Source organism: Pseudonaja textilis, chromosome 3 (genome assembly GCF_049901715.1).
Source record: "Pseudonaja textilis isolate UNSWEBS1 chromosome 3, rPseTex1.2, whole genome shotgun sequence".
Taxonomy (NCBI): domain Eukaryota; kingdom Metazoa; phylum Chordata; class Lepidosauria; order Squamata; family Elapidae; genus Pseudonaja; species Pseudonaja textilis.
The window spans coordinates 149,724,892-149,739,087 of NC_141992.1; the positions used below are offsets into that span (position 1 = coordinate 149,724,892).

At 36.3% G+C, this 14,196-nt stretch overlaps 1 protein-coding gene across 4 annotated transcripts; it reads left to right on the forward strand.

Moving 5' to 3' along the window:
• The first annotated feature begins 5,052 nt into the window (after positions 1-5,052).
• LOC113435525 (uncharacterized) lies at positions 5,053-13,892 on the forward strand. Of its 4 annotated transcripts, none has more exons than XM_026699411.2 (7): positions 5,053-5,329; positions 5,682-5,757; positions 7,608-7,694; positions 8,804-8,894; positions 9,590-9,749; positions 11,632-11,729; positions 12,584-13,892. In XM_026699411.2, exons 1-7 carry the CDS (start codon positions 5,320-5,322, stop codon positions 12,743-12,745), a joined length of 684 nt encoding a protein of 227 aa, XP_026555196.1. In that variant the 5' UTR covers positions 5,053-5,319; the 3' UTR covers positions 12,746-13,892. The 4 variants fall into 4 exon arrangements, with proteins under 4 accessions (XP_026555196.1, XP_087787179.1, XP_026555193.1 ...); XM_087931053.1 differs by having other exon boundaries at positions 5,682-5,710; XM_026699408.2 differs by lacking the exon at positions 5,682-5,757 and adding an exon at positions 6,475-6,617.
• The last annotated feature ends 304 nt before the right edge of the window (positions 13,893-14,196 follow it).

The window sequence follows — 14,196 nt, forward strand, 5'->3', positions numbered from 1 at the left end:
CTGAAAAATCTTGTCAAGAAAATTGAAGAGAATTGTCCAGGAAGACTTTGAGAATTGGACATGATCGAACAGAAGAGAGAAAAAACCTGCTGGGTTAGTACTAAGGTTTCTAGAGACAGTTCATGCTCCATGCGAAACATTTTTGAAATCTTCCAAATAGGTTTTTGGGTGCAATTCAAGGTGCTGGTTATCATCCATAAACTCCCATGTGGCATAAGACCAGGTTATTTGCAGAACTGCCTGCTCCTGGCGGTATATGCCTATCCTATAAGTTCCAGTAAGTAGGCCACATTCTGGCTTTCTTTATTGAAAGAATTCCATTATTATGGAACTCAGGAAGTAGCCCCTTGTGTAGTGGCACCTGCCCTTTGGAACAATCTCTCCTCCAATTCTGCAGGCCTTGGGAATGCAGTCAAACTTTGTTCTTACCCCAGCTTTGGGGTTAGGTTGAAGTGTAGAAGTGTTCAATTCTGTTCATTTTATTTAATGAGTTGTAATGAATTATATTATGTCTTATGATTTGGACAGGGTTTTTTAGTATCCTTCCCAGATTCAAATAGTTACAATTGGGCAGCTATATAAATGCTAAATAGATTCCTGAGAGTATGGAAAAATTACAAAGCTGTTTCTAAAGCTCTCAAACTCCACCAATCCATTCTTAGTGAAATGAAATTGAGAAAATGGGACATAGTAAATCTTCTCAAGAGTGGCTGTTCTGAAAAACATCCCAAGATTCATAGCATAGTTTTGTAAGAATTGCAAAACTATACCAGAAATTTGCAGACTCTTCTTGTCTTAGCAAAAGTGTTCATTAGTTATACTCCATTAAAAGCACGGGGTAAAAATAAGATTCCTAGGAAAATAGCAAGGTGGAAACCATTGCTACCATAGTTAAGAGTAGAGATGCTCCTTTGAAGACAGCCATTAATCTTCAAGCAGTTCTTGTTAGAAAACTCGGGTGTTACTGAGTTGAAACAGTTTACCACAGAGGAATGTGCCAAATTACAGGAAACTATTGGTTGCACTTATTGTAACTAAAATGTAATTAGCTGTTGAATTTAAGGGGCAATTGGAGATTTTCAGTCATCCAAGTCATAGTTGTCTCAAAAGTACTATTTCATAAAGAAACTGGAATAGAATAGAATAGAATAGAATAGAATAGAATAGAATAGAATAGAACAGAATAGAATTCTTTATTGGCCAAGTGTGGTTGGACACACAAAGAATTTGTCTTGGTGCAAATACTTTCAGTATACATAAAAGAAAAGATACATTCGTCAAGAATCATAAAGTACAATGATAGTAATAGGGTACAATGTTTGTTTTCTTGAGGAAGAAGATGTTTCACTTCATATCCGAGAAGCTTCATCAGTTCTGGCAAAGTGGTGGGGGCGACAGATAAATTCTAATAGGATGGGAGGGGTTTGGAAAGACTATCTTTTTTGTAGTCATCTGGTCATTAATGCTCTCTCTCAGAGTGACCAGACCAGACGACTGCCAAGAAATATAATCCTTCCAACTCCCTCATCCTTCCATCTCCCCAACCATCCTGCCAGAACAGACGATGCTTCTTGGATGAGAAACAAAATGTCTTCTTCCTGAGCGGGGAAAACCATCTAGTTGCTTTCAAAGAACCAACTTTGAGACTTAAGGGGCAATTATTGTTTCACACTACCACATTGCATGGATGGCTTGGTTCATTACATAAGTGAAACAAGTATCAAAGGTGTATGTTATTTGGCTACTCAAAGTCCTTTTGTATATTGGTAGAACTCAAATACATAGCTGATTTAAAGGGGCTGCTTGGAGCCCAAAATAGTAGTCTCCTCCCCCAAACAAATAAATATGTCAAAGTCACTTATTGACAAACAAGGGTATGGGGCGCTGGAGCCTCCACATAGGAAGGAGGCTTCATACTTTGTTTCTCTTCATATTTTCTTTTTTTCAAAGGAAAGAAAGAAAACTGCAATCCATGAAAGTTTATGCCATAATCCATATAATATTTTTTATGGAACAATAATGTTTTTGTTGTTGCAACAGACTAAGATGTTTTCCCCTTCCAGATAGTTAATAGGAATATCCCCCACACACACATATACGAATGTAAGGCAGTTGACAATCTTAATATATAAACAGTTACAGCGTGCAATCTTTAGTTTGTTTCACACAGAACTTTAGAGGTATGCATCAGTATTTTGCCTTGAGGGAAAAAAGGAAGGCAATGAGTATGTGTTCAAGTTAAATCATGTACTAGTTTCTCTGTAATCCTTACAACTGGTGTTTAAATTAAGAATAACTTGGCATGCAAACTATTTCAGCATTCCTGCCGAAGTATTCCAAAGTCAGATCACTAAACAAATGCTTAATCACAAATGCAGAATAGAAGTAAGAATCAGAATTTGCTGTTATTCTTTTTCTGTAAAGAAGAAAAAATCCAGTACAAACAATGGGAGACATTTTGATAGTGCTAACGTAAATGTTAGTGAAAATGACTGAAGGCCTTGAATCTAATATACTAAGCCTGTCCTGCTGCAGTCCACAGTATCTCTTTGAGATTTATAAATTTGGGGATTCTCACTACTCTCCTTAAATATATACTTAAAGTCTATAGATACATTTCAAGATCTATTAGATTTTATGGTTTAACTAGTATGAGGGTTTTATTCCAGTTTTGAACTACAGTGAAGTTCCTATCTATAAACTTGTTTTAAAAAACATTATTTGTATTCCTTTCCAGCATTACGCCAGACCTAGAATGGAAGCAAACAAAAACTGCATGCTGTTAGCTAGCACAATTTTAGTTTAATTACAACTTTGACCAGCAAATATAATTATTCAGGGTATTTATATGGTCTTCCCACATAAAATGCTTAAAATGATGAACAAGGGTTTTGCTATATTTAGGGGTGAGGGCCACACATGTACATAAGCAATCTTGACCGCTACCCAACAATTTTCAGAAGATTTTGGAACGTCCTTTCTTTTCCTTGCAAATCATTTTAAAATAATTGATTTTATCTTGCTAAAGCAATACAACAATCCTAAGAAGATAACTCATTCCTTTTCAATCCTAACCCTTTCTCTAAAATAGTGGTTAACAAGTGTGCCATATAGGCCAGCTGCAAATGTTTTCATTAAATTGTTTTGTATTAACAACTAATTTTCATGAGTTATACTGTTGCTGCTATCAATGCAGAATGTTGGGCAGAAAGACAAGATATAAATAAAATCAGCCTATGGCCTATTTCAATAAAATGTGCAAGAGGTCTCCATATTTGTAGTGAGCAATTATTGTAAAGTGGTTCATGCTCTTCTACTGCAATAACCCCTCTGGTGGCACTTCTACATAGTTTCACTGTGAAATGGTAAAAAAAAATGCAATACTGGGACTGTTTTCATTGCTAATTTCCAAGAAAATCTCATGAATTAAGTTCTTCCTTCAACTAGCCAATGAAGCAGCACAAAAAAGTGTTTTAGCCTGTACCTTATTACCATACCTCTTTGTTTTTTTAAGATAGAGTAGAAAAATCTTGCTCCTAAAGCAGGGTGATTGGCAAAATTCACCCCCAAGTGTTTTTAATTAAGAAAGGGGATAGGGAATTCAACTTGCTAGGACAAAGTGACCTTGACTGCCACCCTACAGCACCAATGAAAATGTTTCAGTGCTTATGTTTGCAGTGTTTTCTCTGGAAGACCCAATGAATTGAATTTAATTAACTCAACTAAGAAGGATCCCTCAAGACCAATTGTGTTGTAAATTGGGCATAATGCCAATCCAGATCAGCAGTCTCTTGTATGGAAGGAGTTTAAATAACTAAAATGATTGTGCTGCAACCTCCAAATGAGGTCTTCTATCTTGAACAAAGAAACAGATTTTAGTCTTTTGCTGCCATCTAGTGATCCTCTGGTTTTTGGCAGCCCAGACTGGTAACTCTGCCTTGAAAGATAGCTTACATCTGACCCACTTTAAATTCAGAAAAAGGATCAAATAATATTCCACATTACAGAGTGATACATGACATTGGAGTTGGAACCCCTCCAACAAGAATGGCCAGCTTTCGGAGGCACCAGCAGATGTGATTAGAACTTTGACAGGACAGGATACAGAGGTGGTATTCAGCAGATTCTGACCAGCTCTGGAGAACTGGTAGCTGAAATTTTGAGTAATTCGGAGAACTGGTGTGGTAACCTTCCCACTGGAGTGGGGAGGGAACAGAAATTTTGCAGTCTTCTTCCCCTGGAATGGGGTGGGAATGGAGATTTTGCAGTATCCTTCCTCTGCCACACCCAGCAAGACACACCCCACCAAGCCTCGCCCACACAACCAGTAGTAAAAAAAATTGAATCCCACCACTGATGGGATTAAGAATATTCACAGAAATTTAGTTTTGTGCAATCACAAAATGTATGCCATGATGAATGTTGCCAGTTCCAAAACTTAAATAGTATAGGACAAAGATAAAGAATTATATATTCCTTTGCAGCTAAATCTTTTTAGAGCTTAACCAAGCAGTTCGTGGGAATTACAAATGTATCAGGCTCCCAAACGCAGTTTCAGTTTTTAAAAAATGCCAGCTAGAGTGATGACAATCGGAATTCTTTATGGAATTGGGCTTTTTAACCAAAATCAACGTTAGGTTTTTACATTTTTCTAGACAAGTTTAGATTTAAAGATAGATATTGTAGCATAGAGTTATATAAAATGTACACATACACATTCCATGAAGTTTACCATCACACGACTATCTGAGTAGAAAAACATAACTTCGAATCTGACTCTTTAAAAGGAAATGTTTCTTGCACCACCCATTTAACTCAGGGGAAGAGATGCAGCCGATTCGGGATCCCGTCACCATGGGAACCATGGAGCGGAAGTCCTGGAAAGGGACCTGATCCTATAGTCGCGTTATTATGGCGTCACTAAATTCTTTCCGTAAACAAACGTGGGCTTACTTTTTCAACCATGAAGGCGCGCGCGTGCGTGGGAAGCCGTTTTAACCCGTGTAGTGAATCTTTCCTTGCTTCCGGTTAACACTCCTCCACCCCAGCTTTGAAGAAGAAACACTCGAGCTAGTGAATTCGGGACAGGCGGGGTGTCGGGCGCCGCTCTTGCCGCTCTTTTCGACTGTTGCCTGGGCATTTTATCGGACCGCTGGGAAACCCCGCGGCTGGGCCCGAGCCGATCCCGCCCGCTCTCCTTTGTTGGGCGCGTCTCTTTCCGGAGGGGGCGCTGCCTTGACCCTGCTCCCGCCTGTTTGGCCTCTACCCGGTGTGGGAGGCCGTGACAGGGAAGCGGATGGCGCTGCCCTCAGTTCATAGATGCGTCCAAGTGAGTGAGGAAGAGCATCTGGCCGGGGCAGCTTGGAATAACCGAGTTTCCCTCCACCTGCGCCGCCCAGAGTGGGTTGGATTACAGTTCCCCTAATCCGCAACCGTTTTAAAGACAGACGCTTGTAGGCAGGGCAGGATTTCTCAGTCTGGGCCACTTTGAGGAAAGCGAGACCTCAAGTGGGAAATTGCCATGGTCGGAGTCCACCTGTCCCAAAGTTGCCAAGTTTGAGAAACAAGTCTGATGTAGGGTTTTTTTTTTTTTAAAGGATAAATCGGGCAAGAAATGTCATGTTGGGGGTATATATTAATTCACCAAAGCAATGCAGCTTTCCTTTTTTCCCCCATATCAGGAATATTTGTGCCTTTGGATAGTAGGAAGGTAACTTTAGTCTTCTCCGGCATTCTTCTCCCTGCCCGCCCCCCATGGTAAATTTTATAGCTATTAAAAATGTCTCTATTCTTTTAAATTTGTACTCCTGGTAAAGTATAGTAAAAGGTTAGAGCTTGAGCGGGCTGGTTTTTTTCACTGCTAGTCTGAAAAGCACTAAATATAATGCATATAGGCTTTGGGAAGCTCAGCATGTCCATATAAACTAGACCTGCAGAGGTTATACTTTATGATGTGAATAGAGAATGAAAGTGAAATGAATTTAAAATTAACAAAGTTTAGAAAAGATGGCCGGCAGATGATGTACTGATTGAAAAGTGGAAATAAAATGAAAAACAAAACTGGAAGTTTTATATGATATGTGGCAGACATAAGCAGATGACTTGCAACATGCTTCTCACCTTAATCAAATTGATGTATATATTAAAGTCAGAATTAATAATAAAAGATACCTGTTGGGGGAAAACTTTCAATTATAGGATACAACTGATTATTTTACGAAGTAGGGACGTTTGGGTTTTTTGAGTTTTGAAAGAATGTGTTGGTCTGTTCTTTAAAGTGTTTGATTAAAACAAGGTAAGCCTTCGAACGTAGGTTATTTCATACTATGAAGGTTACTAGATTATATTAAATAACTAAGCTGCATTTGCTTGTATATTTATTAATTAAATGTATATCTCACCTATCTCTCCAATAACTCAACTCTGGGCAACTTTTTGTCTTTAAACACAAGAAAAATTATCTCATTTTTCTAGCTCAATCAAGAAAATCAGCTGCTCCTTAAAAAGCTGAGGCAGGTACGCCTAAAAAACAAGCAGCTGGAATATGATGTAGTGCAGCTGCATGATAAACTACATGAGAAAAAGAAGTGCTTGCCTGCCTGTGTCACAAGGAAAGAGTAAGAATAGCTATACTCTAAGCACATGCCTCTTAAGACTCTTAAGGTTTCAGTAGTCTAATATGTATAAAATGTAGCTTCTCATCTGTTGGTTTCTTGATTAAAGAAATATTTGATTCAAGCTTACATAGAATCATTGATGAATGAGTTTAAATTGAGGACCACGCAACACACTTTTAGACATTCTTTCCTAAAGATTTTTTTAAGAATTCACATAGAAATATAATGATTAAACATTAAGCTAAATATCTGTATCATTACTCAACATGATATTTTAGCATAACTTTTCAATTGGTCTTATAAATAATATTTATACAGGCTGTAGCCCCGATTCTTGAAAGGTTTTGGCTTGTTGTAATTAGGACATAGTATGACATTTGCAAGACCAGATTAGTACTTTTGTTATTTTAATGAAAGGCTCTTAAAGGATGAAAGGATTCTTGGTTTCTGTGGAATATAGGCAAATGGAACTGGGGTCTCTGCCTGACTTGGTAGGATGTCCTTTATGTCCAATAAATAGATTTTATTGGATTTAAGAATGTTTACTTACAGAAAGATGAACTTGGGTTTGTAGAGTTAAATGGAAATATGTATGAGAATTGAAATTACTTTGAGAAACTCTTGAGAGGTTCTTAAATTCTTCATATTTAAACTAATCTTCCTAAATATCTTGCTTTACAACTACAATCACCTTAATGTAGAATAGCCATTAGCCTAAGATGCCCAGGCATAATGAGAATGTAGTCGCAGCTTATCAAGTTAGAGACTACCGTATACTTCAGTTTATGATCACATAACTCTCCATGTCTTTCCTCTGATTATGTGTTTTTTTTATGTAGATGGTATTTATTGTCCTTGAGATTAAAATTTTTTTTTTAGTATTCATAACTTTATTGGATTTTTAGAAAGGTTAGATAAAACCCCCATCATATTAGTAATACTTATTTAATCTGAAGAAAGTGCTTTTATTTAATTGGCTGTTTATTTTAGTGTGCAGATTCAAACAGAATTTCACTTATACCATAAAGGTGATGGGGTTCATCACAAGGAACATGATCTAGTAAAGGAATATGCCAGGTGAGTTAGTCAAGCATACATCTTAGCAAATAATTTGGGTTTTTAGTCAACCATACAACATTGTCTGCAAACAAAAGCCTTTAATGACACTATAACCACTCCTTATACATTTATCCATAAATATATGGATCCATCTTTGAGTTATTTCCTGTTCAGTATTGAACCATTTCTTAACATACATGATATTTTATTTGACTGTATAAAAATGTTGTACTAGTGTTCTCCCTTCTATTACAGATGGTATAACAAAAGTTATATCTGTTGTATGTTTTTAATTACATATTGCCAAATAAAAAGCTTCTAAAGAAGAGCAATCTACAGTTATAAAAATAAAGTTTTATAGTAAAACATTACCGTATTACTGGTAAAATGCTCATTAAAAAAAAGCCTTGATATTTGATTGGTCCATTGCTGGACCAGTGGACTACAGCAGATGCATATATTTTTTCTTTCTCCCAATGGGACACCAGTGGGCTCATTATACTCCCATTCCATTGCTTGTGCAGTAAACATGGGAGGAAAAGAAACATATGGATATGCAACAGTCCAATGGTCCTCAACCCAGTCTGTGATTTCTTAGGAACTGGGACGCAAAGCTGGAGTTGACAGGTGGGTGAGCAGCAAAGCTTCATCTGTATTTGCAGCTGCTCCCCAGTGCTAGCATCACTACCTCATCTCCATCTCAGATCATCAGGCATGAGATTCTCACAGGAGCACAAGCCCTAGTGTTGAAGGACACAGCACATGTCAATCACAAGGGAGTCCACAATGGGGATCCTACACAGAACCTCCATTAATTGTAAGCAGCCAAAGTGTGGTGAATTGTCCAGTATGGATTACTGATATTGAAGGAAGGTGATCCCAGGTATTCAGAGACTCAGCCATGTATAAGAAAGCGATTGGTGCTTGCAGTTCTTGCATTACATGACAGAGGTGCTGAAGCAGGGAACTTTTACCAGTTGGAGGCTTTGGTGAACACAGTTGACTCTAGACAGACCAAGCCACCGCTGTGGCTAAAACAGATAAATAGCTTCCATTCTTTTTTCAGTGAGCATTTGTATAGATATTCATTTTTGGAAGAATAATGATTCTTCTATTTTTGCTTCCAGAGTATTACAGATGTATAATGAACTGAAGAAAAGGTACAATAAAGAAGTCAAAACAAATCAAAGACAAAATGAAACAGTTGCAATGCTGTCTGTAAGCTTTAATCATTTGATCACTTTGACATAAACTAAAAAAAGAAAGAAATGTGTTTGGTATATATAGAATATCAATACTGCATTTTTGTATGTTTCATAAGCATATTGCAAGATACATTTACTGGTCTGTTTTTCATTCAGTTGTGGTTTCATTCTAATAAGAAATTGTCATGTATCTCTGCTATCACTGCTATTAAAATTAAATGACAATGTTATGGAGTAGCTGTACAGACAATGTTTCTGGCATTCTGTTCTTGAATTATAATTCTTTTATATACTGAAAGAATAATGATAAACTTCCCTTTTTAAGGTAACATGATAATCATTTAGATTGAAATGATGCCCTTTAGTTTTTAATACATGTCTTATTTTTAAGTGTATGTGTATGTGTGTGCGCATGTGTACACACACACCTACCTTCTTGCCATGCTGTTGCTTTAATCACATATTCAGCCCATGAGTGAGGCAACCTTATAATGCACGCCATTTTACAAAAATATGTTAGTGGCATTTATCATTTCCAAGCTTTGTTTAAATAGGACAATGACTCTTTAAATCACATATTTATTTCTAACTTCTGATGCAGGTATTTAAAAACGTAATTCTGAATGGATACCCCGATTGCCCTTCCCTAGTATGTTTAAGAACGTGTTAATTTTCTTGTTCTTTAAAGTTGTTCAACTATTTAAACAGGGTAAAATTAATGACTTGGAACACCAACTTCATTTAGCAAACCAAAAGATAAATGCGTTGGAATATAAAAAAAAGGACAAATTTGCCTCAATTCAACGAAGACTGTCATCTGACAAATGTATGTGCAAAAAGAAGGGAAGCTGTTCCTGCAAATATTTAGGTAATACTTTTTTTCCTCATATATCTGCTTCGTTGGCTCTTGATTTCGTGTTACCTTTTAACATATTCTCATCTATGAGTAAGAGAAGATTAGAAGTTTCTAAATGTTTGCCACATGGGGCAGTTTTGTCTTTTCCCTAAATGTGAAAAATTTTGCTTTACAAAAATCATTGTTTGTTTGCACACATATTCAAAATAGAATGAATTTGCTTATAATGGGCACAATCCCAGAGTCCCAGAAACAGACTTATGCTTTCTCAGTTCAGATTGTTGGGGATGGGTGAGCAGGAATTGATTCAAGAACCTTCCCAATTCTCTTCTCTGCTGCAAAGCTGTGGGGGTGGGGTGGAGATTTATACCAGCTCAGTGATAAGAGGGGGAAAAACAAGCAAAGATTACAGACATTTTTGCTGTGCTGTAATGAGATTTTAAAGTATGGTTTCCTTCAAAAAGGGAAATGGAAAACTTATAATCGTATTCATGAGATGGTAGAGATAGCATGTGAGCCTTAGGATGCATGGACATGTACTGTGGTCATATTTCACAAACATTTCGCCTCTACATCTGCATGTACATTATACAGTGAGAAATGTAATGTACATTCATAGAAAGGGGCAAGGCAGCAGGATCCACAGGATTTAAGGGGCTGCATTTGATTCATCTAGTTCACGTTTAGCTCCTGACCCAAAGGTAATGCCTCTATGTCTATAAATTGAAATCCAATAGTTTGAATACTTGATTGCTCTTGCATTGAAAATATAATTAACACCCTCCCACTCCAAAAAGACAGCAATTAAAAACACTTTATATTAAGATGCAAACATGGCTTAATGAAGTGGCACCATAATTATATTTGTGTAGTCACCTTTACTTAGAGCGGAAGTGGGGAACAATGGCCTCTTTATGACATATGGATGGTCAGCTCCTAGAATTCCCGAGCCAGCAGCAAGTCATAAAAGGGCCATATTTCCCCACCTCTGATATAGAAACTTTAAGTTTAGAATGATATGAAGGCTTGCTGTTGTTAAGGAGAGTTGATGATATGTACTGTTTATTTTCAGACTAGGACCAGGAATCATTTGTCATAAAGTTTACTGGCTTTATTTCTGTTAGTGTAACCTATATTATCATGAGAGTAGATAGAGGAGATGTGTATCATTATAGAAGTGTTATTCTTATAGCCTTATAGAAAGTGCTGTCAATAAATCAATAATGTGCAGTTCTGAATAGATTTTTAAAATATAATCTGGTACATATCCTTTGTGCTAATTTGAGTATATTGTGACTGCTGTCACTGAACGATATAATTTTTTTTTACTGCATTTTATCTGTACTATTTCTCTGGCTCCTGTATTATGGAAACTGGTCTTTGCTGCTGAAGAGAATTCCTTGCCCTATATAGCCAAAATGTTTTTCTGTGCCCATAAGAACCCCATAAAACAAAGGGAGGGACTTAGTTTTTGGCCTAAGACAGGACTAGAACTCAGAGAGTCTTGGTTTATAGTGTGGTGGCTTAACCACACCATTAAACTTCATACTGTTAACATTTCCCCCCAAGACTTTTAGACTGACAACTGCTTTATATCAATGCTTGCAGATCTAGGGTTTCCAGAACCTTGAGATTTTCTCTTTTCCTTTGACTTTGTCATTATTCTGAATTCTCTGTAAGATACCTTGACTCTTCAGCAAATAAAATCCGATGATGATAAAATCATAAAACTGAAATGGAAATACTGTATTCTTAGGTCTTAAAACTGACACAGTTTTTAAGAAGAAAAGCTGATTTTCAGAAGTGAAAACAATTCTAAGATACAGTTAAAACAGAATAAGAACATAATTTTTATCTTTTAGTGACTTTAAAGAGATTATTTATTGTACTTTAGACCAGCTGCTTTTTGAGACACAGAGACTGAAGATGGAAAATGAAACGCTCTCCAAAGAAAGAAGAATGTTAAAAAATGAGCTTGCTGCATTAGATAAGGTGGGTTCTTTTTTTTTAATCTTGAGGCAATGTAGAGAAATCTCCCATTTGCAAATGGAAAATGTCTGCTATGGGAGATGAAGTTTTATGCATTGTTACATTCTGATTGCGCTCTAGAAGCTTTAGCTTTGCTGGTGAGTGGATAGGGATAGGGATAGGTTAAGTAATGCTCCCCCTTCCAAGTAGGGACTTATTTAAGAATGTATAATGCTCTTTGCCTGTTTGTATGTATCTTTGGATTGAAGATAACAGTCGTCTGTAAAATACATTATTCTGTGTATTTAAGACAGTTCTTTGAAAACTTCTAAGTACAGGGTGTTATATTGTATAGGATGAACTCATCCTGTAGATTATAATATGAAGATGGATAATAAAAAGTCCTAAATATAGAATCCTTTCTTCTATATACAATCGATTCTATTTTCAAATAAATTTTCTTATTTTAAGATTGTAATGTATCTGTTAAGAGATACTGTATACAGCATTTGATTTGGACACTATGTTTATCTATAGACAGGAAATTGCTTTTATGTCTTTGTATAAAATTTGGAACCTTAGAAATATGGTCATTTGAATTCATTATTTTAACTGATTTTATACACATAAGTACAATTTATAAAAAACAAAACAGAATTCTATAATTAAGGATTTAGTGCTAGGGTAGGAGTTATAATTCATTATTACAAATGCAGGATTCATTACAGCTGTAGGATCTGATAACAATTTCTTCAATTAGCAAATATTCAAATATTTGGATTGTAATTATGTTCTTTGTAGCAAGGAAAAAATTTGAGACAAAGTATCTAATTCAGAAGTAGAATTTAAGTAAAATATTTTGTGTTATAACTTTTCAGGATTTCTTTGATGAAATAGAAGATTTAAAATATGCTCTACAAGAAGCCATAAAGCTGAATACCCACTATGAAAAGTATTTAAAACAGTTAAGTTCCACTTATGGAATCACTTTTACAGTGTTGACAGCTGACAATCCTCGTACAACTTTATGGAAACAATAATCAAGACTATTATTAAAGTATACTGAGTGTACACCGAAAAATAAACTCTCAACAGAGTAATTTGTACAATAGAATCATGACACCCATTTTTCATTTTGCATAATTTGTATATTTTTTATTTTTATTTTTAATGCAATGTTTAACTCTGGTTTAGCCTTCAGTAAGTGAATGTGAATGAGGTACTTAAGTTCATCTGTTTTCTCTGTCTTCTGGAGGCATATGTCTAAAGAGGAAAATAGAAGTAATTGATTCTGATTTTAAACTAATTGTAGTGCTTCCTTATGTTTGAACTCGGGGACCTATGTTTAGCTCAAACTATGGCTTGTTCAATATGAAGGTATTTTCAAGGTTATTTTATAACTTAGATGCGTGGAACTTTTTTAAAAAAATGAATGTGTGTGATACGGCTTCTAGGAAGTAATTGTTTGGGCTATAATTTTGGGCTATATTCTCAGCCCATTTTTCCTTACAAAGTTATTGAGAGAATAACATTAGGGGGAAATTATGTAATAGGTCTTAAACCAATGGTCCCCAAACTTTATGGTTTGGCAGCCCAGTGGGGTAGGGGAGAGGGAACCAGCCTGTGCAAGCGGTGGGCTGGCTGGCATGTGCGTGTGTGTGCCAGCCATCATTTGTACAAATGCAGCTGGCCCGCCGCTTGTGCAAGCTGAGCTGAGCATGTGCACTGGCCAGCCGCTCATGCGGCCTGGTTCCAAATGGGCCACAGCCCAGTAGTGGTCTGTGGAGCCTGGGGCGTTGGGGACCCCTGTCTTAAACTACTAAGATTATGTCTTGCTGGGGATAGATAAGCAAGATTATTTATCTGTAAGCCTATGATATACTTGCTAAATCATTTTCCTATAAAATAGCTCATGTTTGTTTAGGTTTGGATACCAAAGGGGCAGATCTCAATGAGATAACTGTGCCAACATCTGATGTTATCTAGGATTTGGGTTTAAACAAGAGAATGTCTGATTTAAATAATTTTTTTGAATTGATAGTGTCCCTTATCACACTCTTAAGAGTTACATAAAATAAGAACTTTTTAAAATATAAATGATATGATTTTATTCTAATGAATGTAAATGATTTTATACTTCGATACATATATTCTGTAGATATATCTTCTTAAAAATATATTTTTAAATATAAGAATTGCTGACCTAAATTATTGAAGACAGTTATTCCATTTCAGTTGCAGACTGTTCTAGAGGAAATAGATTGCTTTCTTTTGGAGTTCAGGTCTGAGCACAGGACAGAAACCATATGTCACTTTAGCCGATGACTAGGTTAAGTCCTAGATAAGGGTGTATGACTCCTGCCCTTATTTAAGAAGCTGAGGCTCACCCATAGAACATAAATGGTCACAAGAAAGAACAGGAAACCTGTTTTAAATATTTAGGAGTAACTATGCCTGCTCCAGGAAAGCTTACTGCAAATATGCAGAGATC

What these genes read in the sequence shown, in the direction of transcription:
- LOC113435525 (XM_026699408.2), top strand. Translation starts at nt 5,297, where the DNA reads ATGGCGCTGCCCTCAGTTCATAGATGCGTCCAA. An exon ending in CAGTTCATAGATGCGTCCAA is followed by an intron (nt 5,330 to 6,474) that starts GTGAGTGAGGAA and finishes TCATTTTTCTAG; the next exon opens with CTCAATCAAGAAAATCAGCT. An exon ending in CTGTTCCTGCAAATATTTAG is followed by an intron (nt 9,750 to 11,631) that starts GTAATACTTTTT and finishes ATTGTACTTTAG; the next exon opens with ACCAGCTGCTTTTTGAGACA.